At 65.1% G+C, this 14,460-nt stretch overlaps 3 protein-coding genes across 3 annotated transcripts in view; 2 read left to right on the plus strand and 1 right to left on the minus strand.

Moving 5' to 3' along the window:
* Positions 1–5,570, plus strand: part of CHLRE_16g685901v5 (uncharacterized protein) — a 13,532-nt gene extending 7,962 nt beyond the window's left edge. The window contains exons 18-27 of the mRNA XM_043071553.1: positions 206–327; positions 841–975; positions 1,330–1,467; positions 1,810–1,854; positions 2,185–2,340; positions 2,796–3,017; positions 3,343–3,459; positions 3,761–3,872; positions 4,087–4,205; positions 4,529–5,570. Of these exons, the coding sequence (XP_042915934.1) occupies positions 206–327; positions 841–975; positions 1,330–1,467; positions 1,810–1,854; positions 2,185–2,340; positions 2,796–3,017; positions 3,343–3,459; positions 3,761–3,872; positions 4,087–4,205; positions 4,529–4,648 (1,286 nt within the window). The 3' untranslated portion in view covers positions 4,649–5,570. The remainder of the gene's footprint in view (positions 1–205; positions 328–840; positions 976–1,329; positions 1,468–1,809; positions 1,855–2,184; positions 2,341–2,795; positions 3,018–3,342; positions 3,460–3,760; positions 3,873–4,086; positions 4,206–4,528) is intronic.
* Positions 5,571–5,582: 12 nt separating this feature from the next.
* On the minus strand, positions 5,583–10,278 carry CHLRE_16g685800v5 (uncharacterized protein). Its single transcript, XM_043071550.1, has 5 exons — positions 9,850–10,278; positions 9,241–9,669; positions 8,406–8,726; positions 7,118–8,059; positions 5,583–6,575 (listed from the first exon to the last, which is right to left on the minus strand). Exons 1-5 carry the CDS (start codon positions 9,925–9,927, stop codon positions 5,754–5,756), a joined length of 2,592 nt encoding a protein of 863 aa, XP_042915935.1. The 5' UTR covers positions 9,928–10,278; the 3' UTR covers positions 5,583–5,753.
* Positions 10,279–10,598: 320 nt separating this feature from the next.
* CHLRE_16g685750v5 (uncharacterized protein) lies at positions 10,599–14,460 on the plus strand. The gene is made up of 6 exons (XM_043071549.1): positions 10,599–10,819; positions 11,154–11,486; positions 11,928–12,074; positions 12,359–12,562; positions 12,816–12,979; positions 13,274–14,460. The coding sequence occupies exons 1-6, from the start codon at positions 10,736–10,738 to the stop codon at positions 13,662–13,664; spliced, it is 1,323 nt and encodes a 440-aa protein (XP_042915936.1). The 5' UTR covers positions 10,599–10,735; the 3' UTR covers positions 13,665–14,460.

Genomic DNA, 14,460 nt, shown 5'->3' on the forward strand with positions numbered 1-14,460 from the left:
AGGGAGGGAGGGAGGGAAGGGAGGAAGGGAGCGAAGGAGGGACATGGGGGCGCACCACGGCTCCCGACACCTTGCGGATGGCCTCGACACCGGCTTGCTGTCATCGCCTGTGGCCCCCTCAGCGCCTGGGCTTCCGGTGTCAACCCCACCTCCGCCTCACTTACACCCCCTCTCTCTCTCTCTCACACACACACACACACACCAGGCTCGGAGTACTGTGTGGTGCACTCCTACGCCGCCATCTGCCTGGAGCGGCTGCTCAGCCTCAAGGACCCCGCCACCCGCGCCAACAAGTTCACCAGCGCAGACCTGGGGCCGCACCTGCAGGTGTGTAGACTGTGTGTGTGTGTGGGCACGGGGTGGGGGGCGGGGAGGTGTGTGTGTGTGCTTGTGTGTGTGTGTGTGTGTGTGTGTGTGTGTGTTTAAAGGAAACAACGAGGTAAAGAATAAGCGCAAAGACTGTGTATGTGGTGCAGCAACGCGACGGCATATGTGTGTGTATAGGGGGGGGCTTTACATTCATGATTGGGAGAGGGCGGGGGGGGGGCGTGTGGGGGAGGCGGCTGGGGCCACAAGCGCGGCGTGTGGCAATTCAGGAGGGCAGTGCTGAGGAGGGCAGTGCTTCTCCAAGCGTATTTGCAGGCCGGCCGCGACACCCCTCCCCAGACTACTGTACCTGGCTACGCCTTCACTTCTTAAATAATCATGAATGTAATCCCCACACATACACACACACACACACACACACACACACACACACACACACACACACACACACACACACACACTCAGCACTCACTCAGCAAACACACATGTGTGTCTCTTGCACACGCTCCACAGGTTCTGCTTGAGAAGCTGTTTGCGGGCTTCAAGCTGCCAGACAGCAGTGAGAACGAGTACCTCATGAAGGCCATCATGCGCGTCATCGTGTTCGTGGGGCCCGCCATCGCGCCCGTATCCGCGGTGTGCCTGCAGGTGGGGCGGGCGTGTGTGTGTGTGTGGTGGGTGGGTGGGTGGGTGGGTGGGTGGGTGGGTGGGTGGGTGGGTGGGTGGGTGGGTGGGTGTGCGTGTGGGTGTGGGTGGGTGGGTGGGTGGGTGGGTGGGCGTGTGGGTATGGGTGTGGGTGGGTGTGCGTGTTGCCCAGAAGCGTGTGTGCACTACACCACGCTTCTACCCTTTGTATGTGCTCCCCAGCACACACGCAAGAACATACCCACGCACTCCCCTCCCCTCCCTCCCTCCCCCATCCCTACCAATGCGGCAAATTTGCCTTTCTTAATTATTCACGAACAGCTACCCTCCGCCCCTTCCCCCCAACCCCCCCCCCAGCGCCTGGCCGCCATGCTTGTGGAGGTGTGCAAGAACCCGCGCAACCCCTCCTTCAACCACTACCTGTTCGAGTCCGTGGCGGCGCTCATACGGCACGGCACCGCCGCCTCCGCAGCCGCCGTGGCGGACTACGAGCAGGTGGGGAAGGAGGGTTTGTAGATCCCAGCCCAAACTAAACGGAGCCCAATGAGGAGGTCCCAATACGGTAGTCAAGGAATGGTCATCCAGCCCAGAACTGCAGTTCGAGCTCCAAGTGTAACCTTCAGTCTCGGTTGTCGGGGGGGGGGAGGGAGGGGTTGCGACGGGTGGTGGTGGAGGCGGGGATTGTTTCACCACTTTCAATTAGAAGCGAGGGGTGCGAGTGCCGCGCCGGCGTCTCGCCGGCTCCAGCTCCATGAGCGCTCCGCTGGGACTCCCGCAGCCCTGACCCCCGCGCCTTACCCCCCACCCCCGGTATTTACAACCCCCTATCCCCGGCAGGCGCTGTTCCCCGCCTTCGAGCTGGTGTTGCAGCAGGACGTGCAGGTGAGGGCGTGTGTGTGCGCGCGCGTGTGTGTGTGTGTGTGTGTGTGTGTGCGTGTGTGTGTGTGTGTGTGTGTGTGTGCGCGCACTTGAAAGCGTCCTGGAAAGCACACGCAAGGAATACACAGAACAATATTAGCGATCCATGTGCTTGCGACGGCTCCAGTTGTGCTGTCGTCGGCTGCCCCCCAGCCACCAATCTCCAACTCCCCACCCTCCTATCCCCTACCCGCCGCACATCACCTGTCCCCCTCCCCCTCTCACCCCCTGCTTGCATCCTGTTATTGTTGTTTCTTAACCCTTGCAACCCCCCTCCCTCCCACCCTGCTTCAGGAGTTCCACCCCTACGTGTTCCAGATCTTCTCCCAGCTCATCGAGCTGCGGCCCGCGCCGCTGCCGCAGCTGTACCTGGCCATCTTCCCGCCGCTGCTGTCGCCGGTGTTCTGGGAGCGCAGCGGCAACGTGCCGGCGCTGGTGCGACTGCTGCAGGTGCGGCGAGGGGGGAATGGCGGGGCGGCGTGCATGTGTGAGCGTGTGTGTGTTTTGTGTGTGTGTGGTAAGGAGCACAAGGAAACAGAAGCGCAAAGACTGTGTATGCGATGCAGCAACGCGATGGATGTTGCCTGTGTGTGGGGGAGGTGGGCGGAGCTGGCGCGGAAGGCAGGGCGGTGTGCGTGTGCGCCTGCCGCGCCGGGCCTCGGAGCGGCGGCGGCCTTGGCCTCGACACCACAGCACATACAGCGCGTGCAGCCACAACCTGCCCACGTGCTGCCTTTGTTGCCCCTTGCTCCCTTGCCCCCACTAGCTGCCCCTTGCTCCCACTTTTGGGACTGGAATGGAATGCCGCCCCCCGTTTGCTGCTCCCCAAGATTGCCTACCGTCTACCATTTCCTTGGGCAATCATGGACGCAACCCCCTCCCCCTCTGCCTCCCCTGCCCTGCAGGCCTACCTGACCAAGGCCGGCACCGAGGTGGTTGCTGGCGGCCACCTGGCGGCGGTGCTGGGCGTGTTCCAGAAGCTGCTGTCCAGCAAGGCGCACGACCACGAGGGCTTCTACATCGTCAACGCCATCGTGGAGAGCCTGCCGCTGCCCGCCTACGCGCAGTTCCTGCCCTCCATCTGGACGCTCATGTTCCAGCGCCTCAGCAGCAGCAAGACGCCCAAGGTGCGGGGTGGGGGGGGGGAGGGGAGGAGAGGGGAGAGGGGAGGGGAGGGGGAGGGGGAGGGAGGGGAGGGGGGGGAAGGGGAAGGGGAAGGGAAGGGGGAGGGGAGGGGGAGGGGAGGGAGAGGGGAGGGGTGGGGGGGACGGGTGCTCAGCACGCAACTGGGGTTTGGGGAAAGGGTCGTTAGAATAGGTGACGCTGCTTCGGCTTCAGTAAGTTCTGCACCGAGAGCTCCCACACCCATTACCTCCACCCCACCCCAGGATTGCCTATCGTCTACCATTTCCTTAGCCAATTATGAACCAACCCCTGCCTCCCTGCCTCCAGTTCTGCCGCTTCTTCGTGGTGTTCCTGGCTCTGTTCATCTGCAAGCACGGCCCCGCCGCCGCCGCCGAGCAGCTGGACAAGGTGCAGCCCGGCATCCTGTTCATGCTGCTGGGGCAGGTGCGGGCGGGGGGGTGAGGGAGAGGAGGGGGAGAGGAGGGGGAGAGGAGGGGGAGAGGAGGGGGAGAGGAGGGGGAGAGGAGGGGGAGAGGAGGGAGAGGAGGGGGGAAGGGCGGGGCCGCAGGGTCGGTAGCAGCTGGAAACATGGACGGTGGCAGTGGACAGGGCAGAGCAGGAGGCGGCGGCGTGGCCGACTGTGTGGTTCTCGCAACGCCCACCGGCCGCTGCTCATTCCTTACCCCAACCCCCTTGCTCCCCCTCGCCCTCCCCCTGCTGCTGCTGCTCCTCCTCCCCACCCCAGGTGTGGCTGCCGGCGCTGCCGGGTGTGGACGGGCCGGAGGAGGAGAAGCTGGTGGCGGTGGCGGGCGCCAAGCTGCTCACGGAGCTGCCGGGCTTCAACGCGGCCGCGCCGGGTGAGGCACGGGAGGCAGGCCGGAGGCTGCCAACAAGGGTGGGGGAGACCGCGTAGGACCGCGCCTGCTGGTCTTCTGCAATCGCCCCTACTCTTGCCATTTCCTTGTGCCGAAACAATAACGCCTTCTCCATCTAGCCAGCCATGAGTCTGGACGCTCCCTCCCCTCCCTAAGTACTCATTAATGTAACCCCGATGTAACCCCGCTGGTGCAGGCGACCGGGGCGCGCTGTGGGCGGCGCTGCGCAAGGGCGTGGTGGACAAGCTGACGGGCGGCGGCAGTCAGGGAGGCAGCGGCCAGGAGGACGAGGAGCCGGACTTCGAGGAGATGCAGGTGGGGGGCGGGGATTACATTCATGATTATGTAAGAAGAGGGGTGGTGGACGTGGGGCGTAGGGGTGTTGTGGAGGGGGCTAGGGCTAGCCGTGCGTGCAGAACGGGGTACGTGCCCATGAGTCCACCAACTGGCGGCGGCAGGTCTGGGCTGCGTTGGAGCGGCACTATGTAGGGCGGCACTTCAAGCTTTGTTGGACTTTCGCGCGTATACTCCGTCTTTCTTGGACGGCACTGTATCGCAGCCTTTCATGCCTCCCCCGCCTCCACACACACACACACACACACACACACACACACACACATTCACCCGCCTACCCCCAGGGCTACACGGCGGCCTACGCCAAGCTGGCCAACGCCGCGAAGACCGAGCGGCCGGTGCTTGCGGAGATCCCCGACCCACGGCAGTACGTGGAGGCGGCACTGGCGCGGGTGGGGGCGTGAGGCAGCAGCGGCACTGGCGCTCGGGGTTGTAGCGGGTGGCAGGAGCTGGAGGCGGAGGTAGAGAGGTTAGGAGTGGTGCTGGTGGTGGTGATGGTGGTGGAAAGGTGGGGGTGGTGGAGGCTTGGAGGGCTTGGAAAGGGCGGGGATGGGTTGAGGCGGCGCGTGGGGCGTGGCTGAGGGGGGGCAAGGGCGCTTGTTTGGGAGGGAGGGAAGGAGGCTTGAGTGAAGGCAGGCGTAGGAGCAGGCATCGGGCGCAGGAGGGCCGGGTGTGGGTGCACGAAGGAGAGCGCGGGGAGCATGTGTGTTTCGGCGTATGGCTTTGTTGCTCCCCGGAGGTTTGCGCGGGGTGCAGGCCACGTGCAAGGCGGACGTGGGCAGGGTGAAACGCGCATGTGAGGCGGGCTGGTGCGTCTGCGGTGTTAGTGCACACGGAGTCGCAATCCTACCGTAATACTGGTGTGGGCTTAGTGCCTTAGTCTAGGGGCTTTTTTTGCGCGCCATTGTGCAACACGCAGGCTGCCGCGGCGCAATTCATGGCGCTCCGAGGAATGGGCGGAGGAAAGACGCACTGGGTTGCGTGCCGCGTCGTTATCTCGTTTGCGAGGCTTCGCAACGCTCAGTTTGTGCGAGACTTGGCTGTCTTGGTGTGATTCGGTGACTGCTTAGGGAGAGAGGCTGACTGCGGACATGCGTCCGGGGTGCCGGAAGACACGCTTGCAGTGGAGTATGTGACTGCGTGTGTACATGCCTTGCGTGTGTGCACTTGGCTCCTTCGCCATCTGTGCTTCTTGAAGGTACCGTACGCGTGTCAGCACTGGCGCCCAGTTCCGCCTCACTGCAATGCCCGTCACCTAACCGACCAAGGGGTTAGTCGGTTAGGTCCCGTCAGCGTGCAGCTGCAGGAGTCCATCACACTAGCCACTACTACCGCCTAGTAACTCCGGCGTTCGACCAGCCGCGCGTTAGCGCGTATTGCACTGCAGTTGCAAATTGTTTGTCGTCTGCTGGGGTCTGGGAATCTGTGCCCCACGGGAATTCGCCAACCTGCATTAACCTTGTCCCATCGCACACTACAACAGCACACATCCGCACCTCACAAGTGAAACTAACCCGCCGCCGCCGCCCGCCCAACGCCGGCGACGCCGCCTCCCACTCCTCCCCCCGCGACCCCTCCCTCCTGTCCCTGCCCGGGCCGCTCCGCCTCCCCTGCTTCACCCACCTCCCCCACTTCCGCCGCCGCCAGTGCCGCCACCAGTGCGTCATGCCGCCGCTGCGCCGCCAGCGCCTCCGCCGCCTCCGTCAACGTGGTCGGCAGCACCCGCGGCAGCGGCACTGCTGCTCCCCGCCCTCCCAGCCCCTCCCCGCCCTGCCTCTGCTCCTGCCCCTGCCCCTGCCCAGCCGCCGCCCCCACCGCCTCCGCCACCCCCACCCTCGCCTCCGCCTCTGCCTCCTCCGCCTCCGCCTCTGCCTCCTCCTCCGCCTCCTCCGCTGCCGCCTCCTCCGCGTGTGTCTGCGCCAGGAAGGTGGCGGCCAGGGACAGCGCCAGTGCGTGCTGCGAGGGAGCGGACACGCCGTAGCGCCCCACACGCACAACCACACGAACAGCCCGACCGGGCCCCGGCGCCCCCGCCCCTGCCTCCACCTCCACCTCCACCTCCTCCACCCCTTCCCGCCTGCTCCCTCTCCCTGTACCTGTCCCTCCCCAAGCCCCTCTCCCCGCCGGCCCCACCGCCGCCGCCACCTCCTCCTCCTCTCCCTCAGTTCCCTCTGCCGCCGGCTCCTCCTTCTCCACCCACACCACCCGCCCCACGGCGTGCAGCAGCTCCCCCACCCGGGCCGGCGAGCTGATGACCGCCTCGTCCAGCGCCACCAGCGCACAGGGGCCGCCCGCAAAGGCGGCGGCGGTGGCGGCGGCGTGCTCGTACGCCTGACAGCACACACGGGGTGTGGGGGGTGGGATGCGAAAAACGGCGTGATTAGGTTTGCAAGTACGGCAGGGTTGCAAGGTTCAAACATTGAGCACACGGGGGTGGGGTTACATGCATTAAGTTTACGAAGTGAAATGGGGTGGGGTGGAAGGCGGGAAGGCGGGGCGGAGGCAGGTCAGTCGGGGGCAGAGCACTGGTCAGGAACCTGAGGAGTCGAGCCCTTTGCGGGGACTGGGGCGCTGGGTATGCCTTCACAAAGTGCATCAATGCATCATCTAACACGTGTGTGCTCAAGCGTGTGTGCTAAGCTCTCAGCAGGGCGCAGCTACCGCCAGCAGCCCCTGAGCCGTACGCCCGCGACTCTGCCTGTTGACTTCTCCAGACCCCGCTCGTGCATCTTCATGTGGATATTTTTTGAAGAACACAACACCCCCACCCCCTACCATAGCATACCGTACACGCACCCAAAAACACACACACACACACACACACGCACGCACACACACACACACACACACACACACACACACAGCGCCCTCACCAGCCTCAGCAGGTGGCCTCCAAAGACGGTGCCGCTGGTGTTGCGGTCCTGCCACTCCGCCACCAGCGTGCGGTGAAGCTCCGTCGCCCGCACCGGCACCACCACACCCGCCGCCGCCGCCGCCGCCGCCGCCGCTGACTCTGCCCCCGCGGCCTTGTGACCGAGCCCGCCGCGGCGGCTGTGCCGCCCTAATCCCGGCGGCACCGGCGCACTGCCGGACTCCGCACCGCCCGCATCGCCACCGGCACCGCCATCACCAACAGGCTCCGGCGCTAAGGGGCCGGCGCCTGTGGCCGCAGCCTGGGCGGCGGCCGCCGCTAGTGCGGCGGCGGCCGCGCGGCCCTGCTCCGACTGCCCCACGCTTAGGTGCACCAGCCGTGACAGCAGTGCCGGCGGCCCCTCGCCGTCTGTGGCAGTAGCCGCGGCTGCAGCCGCGGCAGTAGCCTTGGAGCTGGCGGCGCCGCCGGCGCCGGCAGTAGCAGCAGCAGCCGCCAGCAGCTGCGCTGCTGCCGCCGACGTGGCGGGCGCGCGGTCCCGCTCCCGCCGCGCCTGGCGCTGGCGGTGGTGCTCCCGGCCGCGCCGGAACAACTCCCGCTCCAGCTCGTCCGTGCTGCTACTGCTAATGCTACTGCTACTGCCGCTGCTGTCACTGGAGTCGCTGCCACTGCTGCCGCTGCTGCTGCTGCCGCCACCCCCCACGTGCAGAGGTGGCATCTCCACCGCCCGCCGCAGCGAGGAGTCCCGCAGCGCCATCACGAACTCGGCCGAGGCCACCAGCTGCCCCGGCTGTAGCACCACCTGCTGCTGCTGCTGCTGCTGCTGCTGCTGCCCCGGCTGTAGCACAGACGAGGCGCCGGGCCCGGTGTGGGGCGGCGGCGGCGGCGGCGGCAGGGCGGTGAGCTGCAGCAGTACCTCGGCACTGCTGCGGCCCACCCACGTCACCTGCAGGGTGTGTGTGTGGAGCCGTGGGTGGGAAGAGGAAGGAATTAGGAGGCCTTTGTTGTAGGAAAAAGCACAAGGAAAACGTCGCGCAAAGACAGTGTGTGCGATGTATGCTTTGTGTGTGCACTCCTATGTGCTGGCACACTGGCAAGGCTACCGGGACACGGGACACGTTGTGGGCGTTGGGGCTGCGCCACCACCACCGTCACTGTCTGTGGGCGGAACGCGGAAGTTCTACAGCACACAAGTATAAGACCGGAACACGCCCTGGGGCATCTAGATGTGTCTTTTGCCGACTACACCTGTCACCGCCCCAGCCCGCGTCCCCGCCCGCCCGCCGCTTCACCTGGCCCGACAGCCGCATGTCAGTGGGCGCCACCGGCGGCAGCCGCCAAGAGCCGCCGCCTCCCCCTCCCCCTCCCGCTCCTCTCCCGCTCCCTCTCCCGCCATATGCACCCGCCGCTCCCGCCCATTCCCCTGCCCTTCCGGACTGCTCCTGCTCCTCCTGCTTCTGCTGCTGCTGCCGCTGCTGCATGTGGTGGTGGTGGTGTTGTGGGTGCAGGTGCCATGTGAGTCGCTCCATAACGGCGGTGACCAGCATGGAGTCCGGCACGTGGCCCACGTGGCGGGCGGCCACATCCGCAGCGAAGGGGTCGAAATCCTCAAGCTGCGTTGCAGATGCAGACACACACACACACACACACACACACACACACACGTTCATACACACGTTCACACACACGGTTGGTGTAGGGCGTGGTCCAGTTGGTCAAGCGTCACGAGTCACGACCCAAAGTTCCTAGCATGGGGGCAGCAGGCGGTGGCGGCAGAGCGCCGCGGCCGCGGGGCCACTCGCGCCTTGGCCTTGTCCTGGTTCACCATTTCCCTCCGGCGCAACCCGGTCCAGCGGTTTAGCATTGAGTCACAAGCACACAGAGGCACACACACACACACACACACACACACACACACACACACACACACACACACACACACACACACACACACACACACACACACACACACACACACACACACACACACACACACACACACACACACACACACACACACACACACATACACACACGGACACGTTTTGCGTTTTCCATTCCTCATATTTGGCACGGCCATCCGGTCTATCCTGTGTGGCCACCCAGGCACCCACCACGTGCACCCACCATCAGGGCTGGGTCCAGGCCTGGGTACCCGGGGCGGTGGTACTGGGCCCACAGCCACGGCTGCGAGGCGAAGGGGTAGGTGACCTCCATGTAGGAGTGCGGCCGGGGCGCGGGGGCTGCTGCTGCTGCTGAAGAGGAAGGGGCAGGAGAGGAAGGAGGTGACTTTGGAGGCGGCTTGTTTGGGTGCGGCTGCGGCTGGTGGTGTTTGTGGTGGTGGTGGCGGTGCGTGGGTGAGGCGCTGTTGACGCCTTCATGGGCAGCAGCAGCGGTAGGGGCAGCAGCAGCGGCAGGGGCAGGGGCAGGGGCAGGGACAGCGGCAGGGGCGCTCGCGCTATCACCGCCGGCTGCGCTTGCCTCGCCGCTGCCAGTGCTCGCGGCGCTGATTGCCGCCCCTTGCCCTGCACCGGCTCCTGGATCAAGCTCCAGTTCCTGCAAGGGTCATCGGCGTCAGCATTCCGTCGTGTCATAACTGGCAGTTTTGCAAGTTGGGAGCCGCAGTAGCAGCGGCAGCGACAGCAGCAGCGCACGCCGGCAGTAGCAGCGCTGCTGTTGTTGCGGCCGCAACCCCAGCAGGGCTAGTTGCCGACCCAGGCGACAGTGCGGCGCTACCTTGACGTATCGCAGCTGCAGCAGCCGGCTTTCAAAGCTCCTGCCGCGGTAGCCGCCGATTGGGTGCGAGTAGGGCATGAGTGCCGGTAGGTCCTCTAGGGTTGCCTCCGCGAGCGTGCCTCGGGAAGCAGCGGGCGGCCGAAGCCGCGGCTGCTGCCGAGCGCATAACTCTAAGTAGCGAAGATATGCGTGTTGTGGACGCGGCATTGCGCGCTTTGCACTATGCGACGTGCATTGGGTTCCAACTTTTGTGGAATGGCTCAGGCCACTGATGCGCAAAGGGTTTTTACAGCACTTACAAACAGTAAAAGATTACTGTGCGACTAATGGCTACTTGAACTTGGTCAAATCAGTGCAAGGTCCTTGCCGACGCTGCATGACCTGGCCCGGCTGGCATTGGCGCGGTGTGCTGTGACCGTGCAGCTCGAGTGAAAGAGCCGTGCAATTTGCTGCCTATTCTGACCAATGAGGGACAGGGAACCAGGGAACGGGGGTGGGCCTGGGTGGGGAACAGGCGGGAACAGGAGTTGATCAGGCACTGTCCGCAACCGCTTACCGCTCCCCTCTGGCCCTCCCACAACCCGTATGCCGGCCCGCTGCTTTCTCCCGAGTAGACACTTTCAGGCCCCCCGCCTCAGCTACACACCGCCCTTTGACGCCTCCTGTTCGTGTGTGCCTGACACGACTTTGGCGCAGGCGCGAGTTGCCGACATGACAGCCCCACTAAGTTATCAGCTCTTGTATTCAATATGAAACAAGATACGATACGAGCAGATTACTAACCAGAAATGGCTAGACACATAAAACGAGCCTGCGTTTAGCGAGTTCTGTTTTCGTCCAGCTCGACTCAGTAGAATACACACTAAGCCGTGCCTGCTGAGTAAAGATGAAATGCTGCATAGAATGCGTGGCAAGCTCGGCGTATAGTTGCTTTAGCCGGACGACCTTGACAGTCCTGGCGGTGCTTAAGGTGCGTTGCGCTTGTCTATGGCCATCCCCAAAACTACGTATCCTCTGTCCGTGGCACCAGGGGAAGAATCAGGAAGGGCTTTGGGCCATTTGCATGTCTGCGCTTGGACGAATGGCGAGCGCGGGTTGCGCCTTTTGGAGGAACTTCGCGCAGTCTTAGATACTCGCAAAGCTTCAAAAGGGCACCAGGGCGCCGTTAGGATGGCGAGCGGCCATTGGGACGGCTCGCAACAGTTCCCAGACTCCAGAGCCGCACCGTCGGATGCCCTTTGCCTCCTCCCCGTCCACCCCTGCGTATCCCTTCACCCCACTGCCACCCTTTGCCGTCACCCCAGGTCCTCGTATCCGTCAGCATCATCGTCATCGTGGCCGTGAAGCTGGAGAACGTGACCATCGCGGTGCAGCTGCCGGTGTCCTCGCTCGCCGACCTGACCACCGTGGCTGGGATAGCCAACGTCACCAACAGCCTGCTCGGGGCCACGCCGGCCGCCGCGGGGGGGACTGGGGGAGCCTCCGGCGGGACCTCGGGTTCCGGGGCGGGGGGCGGCACGGACCTGAACGCCACGGCTGGGCCCATACACGTGGACGCGGCGTGCCTGCTGCAGAAGCGCGGGAATGCGGGCCAGTTTGACGGCGACTCCAAAACCATGTGCAGTTACGTGTACGGGGTGAGCACATGTATGGGGGGGTGGGGAAATGCGCGTGATGGGTGCTTGGGGTGAGTTCGTGTACATTGGGCTGCCAATGAAGGGGGGGGGCTGGGAGGCGATCCCACGGGTCCCAGAGACCGGGGCCTGGGGTGCCCGGCTGCCTGCCACGGTCAATCCCGGGTACCAGCACAACAGCACCTACCCTCCCGGCGTCGCCCGAGTTGGGCACGGCTTGCGGCACCTCACCTCACCTCACCTCACCTCACCTCACCTCACCTGCACCTGCACCTACACCTGCACCTGCACCTGCACCTGCACCTGCACCTGCACCTGCACCTGCACCTGCACCAGCACCTGCACCTGCACCTGCACCTGCACCTACACCTGCACCTGCACCTGCACCTGCGCCTCTCCAAGCCCCACCTACCCCTGCTGCTCCCCCCCACCCCCCTCCCAAAGGTGTGCGCCATCAGCCTGGCCGCCACCTTCGTGATGGCCTGCCTGCTGTGGTGCACCTGCCACCTGTGCGGCTGGGGGCCGCTGTTGGAGCTGATGTTCGCGCTGCTGGGGCTGGCGTGGTGGCTGGCGGCAGCGCTGGTGCTGCAGGTGGGCGGGGAAGGCGTGGCCTGTGGGCGTGTGTACGTGTGCGTACCGTACTGCGGGGGTTGCGTGGAAGTGTGTGGTTGCGTGTGCGTGGGAGAGGCATGGCAGGAGCCAGGGCAACGAAACGGGGCACACCTTGCGTAGAACGCTGTGGAGAAGGTCAGAGCGCTTGCGAAAGCGCAGGCGCACGTGTGATGGGATCGGTCTCGGTCTCGTGTGCGCAAAGCGCGCGCTCTCACCAGCCCCGCTGCTGTCATCCCGACTCGGGGGGGGGGGGTGCCGTGCAGGAGCACACGGCCATCTCTGTGGACACGGGTCCGGCGGCTGTGCGCCTCATTGTGGGGAATGCACCGCCGCCGCCGCCGCCAGCCGCCGCGGCGACGCTGTTTCCGCCGCCGCCGCCGCCTCCGGCGGTGCTGCCGCCCGCCGGCAACGCCACCAGCGACCTGGCGGCCCAGCTGGGGGAGCTGCTGGACGAGTGGATGCCCACGGTGAGGGAGCGGCGTGGTGGGCGTGGCGATGTGCGCTGTCGAGGGGCGGGCGCAGGAGCGAGAGCGGAGTGGTGGGAGGGCAGCGCGGGGTGACATTCATTGTTAACCACGGGGACGTAAGCGGGCGGCGCCGCAGGCGTCTCGAAGGCCGGAGAAGCGCTTCATGGCTGATCGGCGCACGCACTCATGATTGTTATGCACTCTGTAATCGGCCAAGGAAGCGGCTACGCCCGCACCGCATCTTGTTGTACAGAGCCTGAACCAGTGGCGTAACACGGTGGTGGGGCTGAGCTGGACCATGATGGTCATGTTTGGCGGCGCGGGCCTGCTGCTGGCGGTGGAGGCGTGCGGCTGCCTGGTGGAGGTGGTGGCTTGCTGCTGCAGGTGCTGCTGCTGCCCCAACAGGCCGGAGAGCAAGTGAGTTGCTGCTGCTGCCTGCTGTTGCTGCTGCGGCTGCCGCTGTCGCTGCCGCTGTGCGCGATGCTGCCTGCTGCTGTTGCTGCTGCTGTACTATGTCGAGGTGCCGTCTGGAGGTCGCGGCTGCGTGCAGCTGGGTGGCAGCACGGAACAAAGTGGAGAGGAGCGTGGGCTTTGCAGGGGCGGACCCGGAAGCAACCACCTCACGCGCTCGCCACACCACCCTGGCCCCACCTCGCCTCCACCCCTGCCGCCCCGCGGCTCGCGCTGCCTCCTCCTTCTTCCGGCCGGCAGGTGGCGCAGCCGCCTCAGCAACACCAGGCGCAAGCGGGTGGACGGCGAGGAATACATGGAGATGGCGGCAGGGATACCCAACTCCTCCGCCTCGCCGAGTGGCGGCGGCGGCGCCGTGCCCGTGTCCTCGCTGCCAGCGGGGCCGCCTGCTGGACCAGCGGTAGGAGCAGCACCTGCGGGGGCGCCGGCGGGATATGGGTCAGGCGGGCACGGGTTCGGCCCGGGGGCGTATAGCGGCGGCGGTGGGGGGCGGGGGGCATATAGCAGCGCCAGCGCGGCGCCGCCGAGTGTGGTGGTGGTTGCGCGGTCGGAAGGTTATGGGGTCAGGTCGTGGGCGGACCGAGAGCGGGAGGAGCGGGAGAAACGAGCGCCGGGCGGGTGGGGGTACTAAGGTTGGGGTAAAGCAGGATGTCTTGTGTGCGCCAGCAGCCCATTCGGCAGCAGTCATGTCAGTCATGTGGTTGGTGACTCGGTGTGGGTTGTGAGTGGCCTTCGAACGGGCGTGACTGGAACACGAGTCACGTCCTTGGCATTGGGTTGTGGCTCTCGGAGGGGCGTGATTGGAACGCGAGTGGGCACAGGTTGGGTGATGTTTGGTCATGCGCTTGACCGATCCGTGAACGAGAGACGGCCGTGAGCCAGATAGTCAGAGAGCAAAGGTAGGTTTCGCGATATGTTGGACGCAGGTGGCAAGGCAGGTGGTGAGCTACTGGTTTGATTTTGTGGTGTGAGAGCCGCCTCACCCCGCTTAGCACGTGCTTGAGTGCTGTGCTGTGCTGCAGTAGGGTCATAGGGTGTGCTACCGGTGTTACTTTTGTGTGACGGTGCTTGGCTGCCGTAGCGGCATGGACACACAGGGGCCGAAAGGGACAGGTTGGTTGCACAGAGTAGAGTAGATCAAGCCAAGTGGTCGGGAGTACAGCGCGCAATGCACGCACTGACGCATCAAATGCCCAGAGGCGTAGTGTATCCAGCTGCAGTGGAGTGTGCAGCAAGGGAGTACGGTAGTGGTGTGTAGGATGAGCGACGCACCGTTCGCGTCGACCAGGCTCGTGTGGCCTATATGGCTGCTTAGCGGGCGAGACACAATTCAGAAACACTAGCTGACAGCGTGAGAAGACCATTCGTTTTAAGGCCCCTGTGTGGGCAGAGGGATGCAGGCGCTCTGGATTTCGCGACGACCCCGG

This window comes from Chlamydomonas reinhardtii, chromosome 16, assembly GCF_000002595.2.
Source record: "Chlamydomonas reinhardtii strain CC-503 cw92 mt+ chromosome 16, whole genome shotgun sequence".
In the NCBI taxonomy this organism is placed as follows: Eukaryota; Viridiplantae; Chlorophyta; class Chlorophyceae; order Chlamydomonadales; family Chlamydomonadaceae; genus Chlamydomonas; species Chlamydomonas reinhardtii.

Excerpts from the sequence above, each read along its gene's own strand:
- CHLRE_16g685800v5 (XM_043071550.1), bottom strand. The coding sequence starts at position 9,927 with ATGCCCTACTCGCACCCAATCGGCGGCTACCGCGGCAGGAGCTTTGAA. Across the intron at positions 9,670-9,849 it reads TGCAGCTGCGATACGTCAAG|GAACTGGAGCTTGATCCAGG; the intron begins GTAGCGCCGCAC and ends TGACCCTTGCAG. Across the intron at positions 8,727-9,240 it reads GCCTGGACCCAGCCCTGATG|CTTGAGGATTTCGACCCCTT; the intron begins GTGGGTGCACGT and ends TCTGCAACGCAG.
- CHLRE_16g685750v5 (XM_043071549.1), top strand. The coding sequence starts at position 10,736 with ATGAAATGCTGCATAGAATGCGTGGCAAGCTCGGCGTATAGTTGCTTT. Across the intron at positions 10,820-11,153 it reads CAGTCCTGGCGGTGCTTAAG|GTCCTCGTATCCGTCAGCAT; the intron begins GTGCGTTGCGCT and ends CCGTCACCCCAG. Across the intron at positions 12,563-12,815 it reads TGGACGAGTGGATGCCCACG|AGCCTGAACCAGTGGCGTAA; the intron begins GTGAGGGAGCGG and ends CTTGTTGTACAG.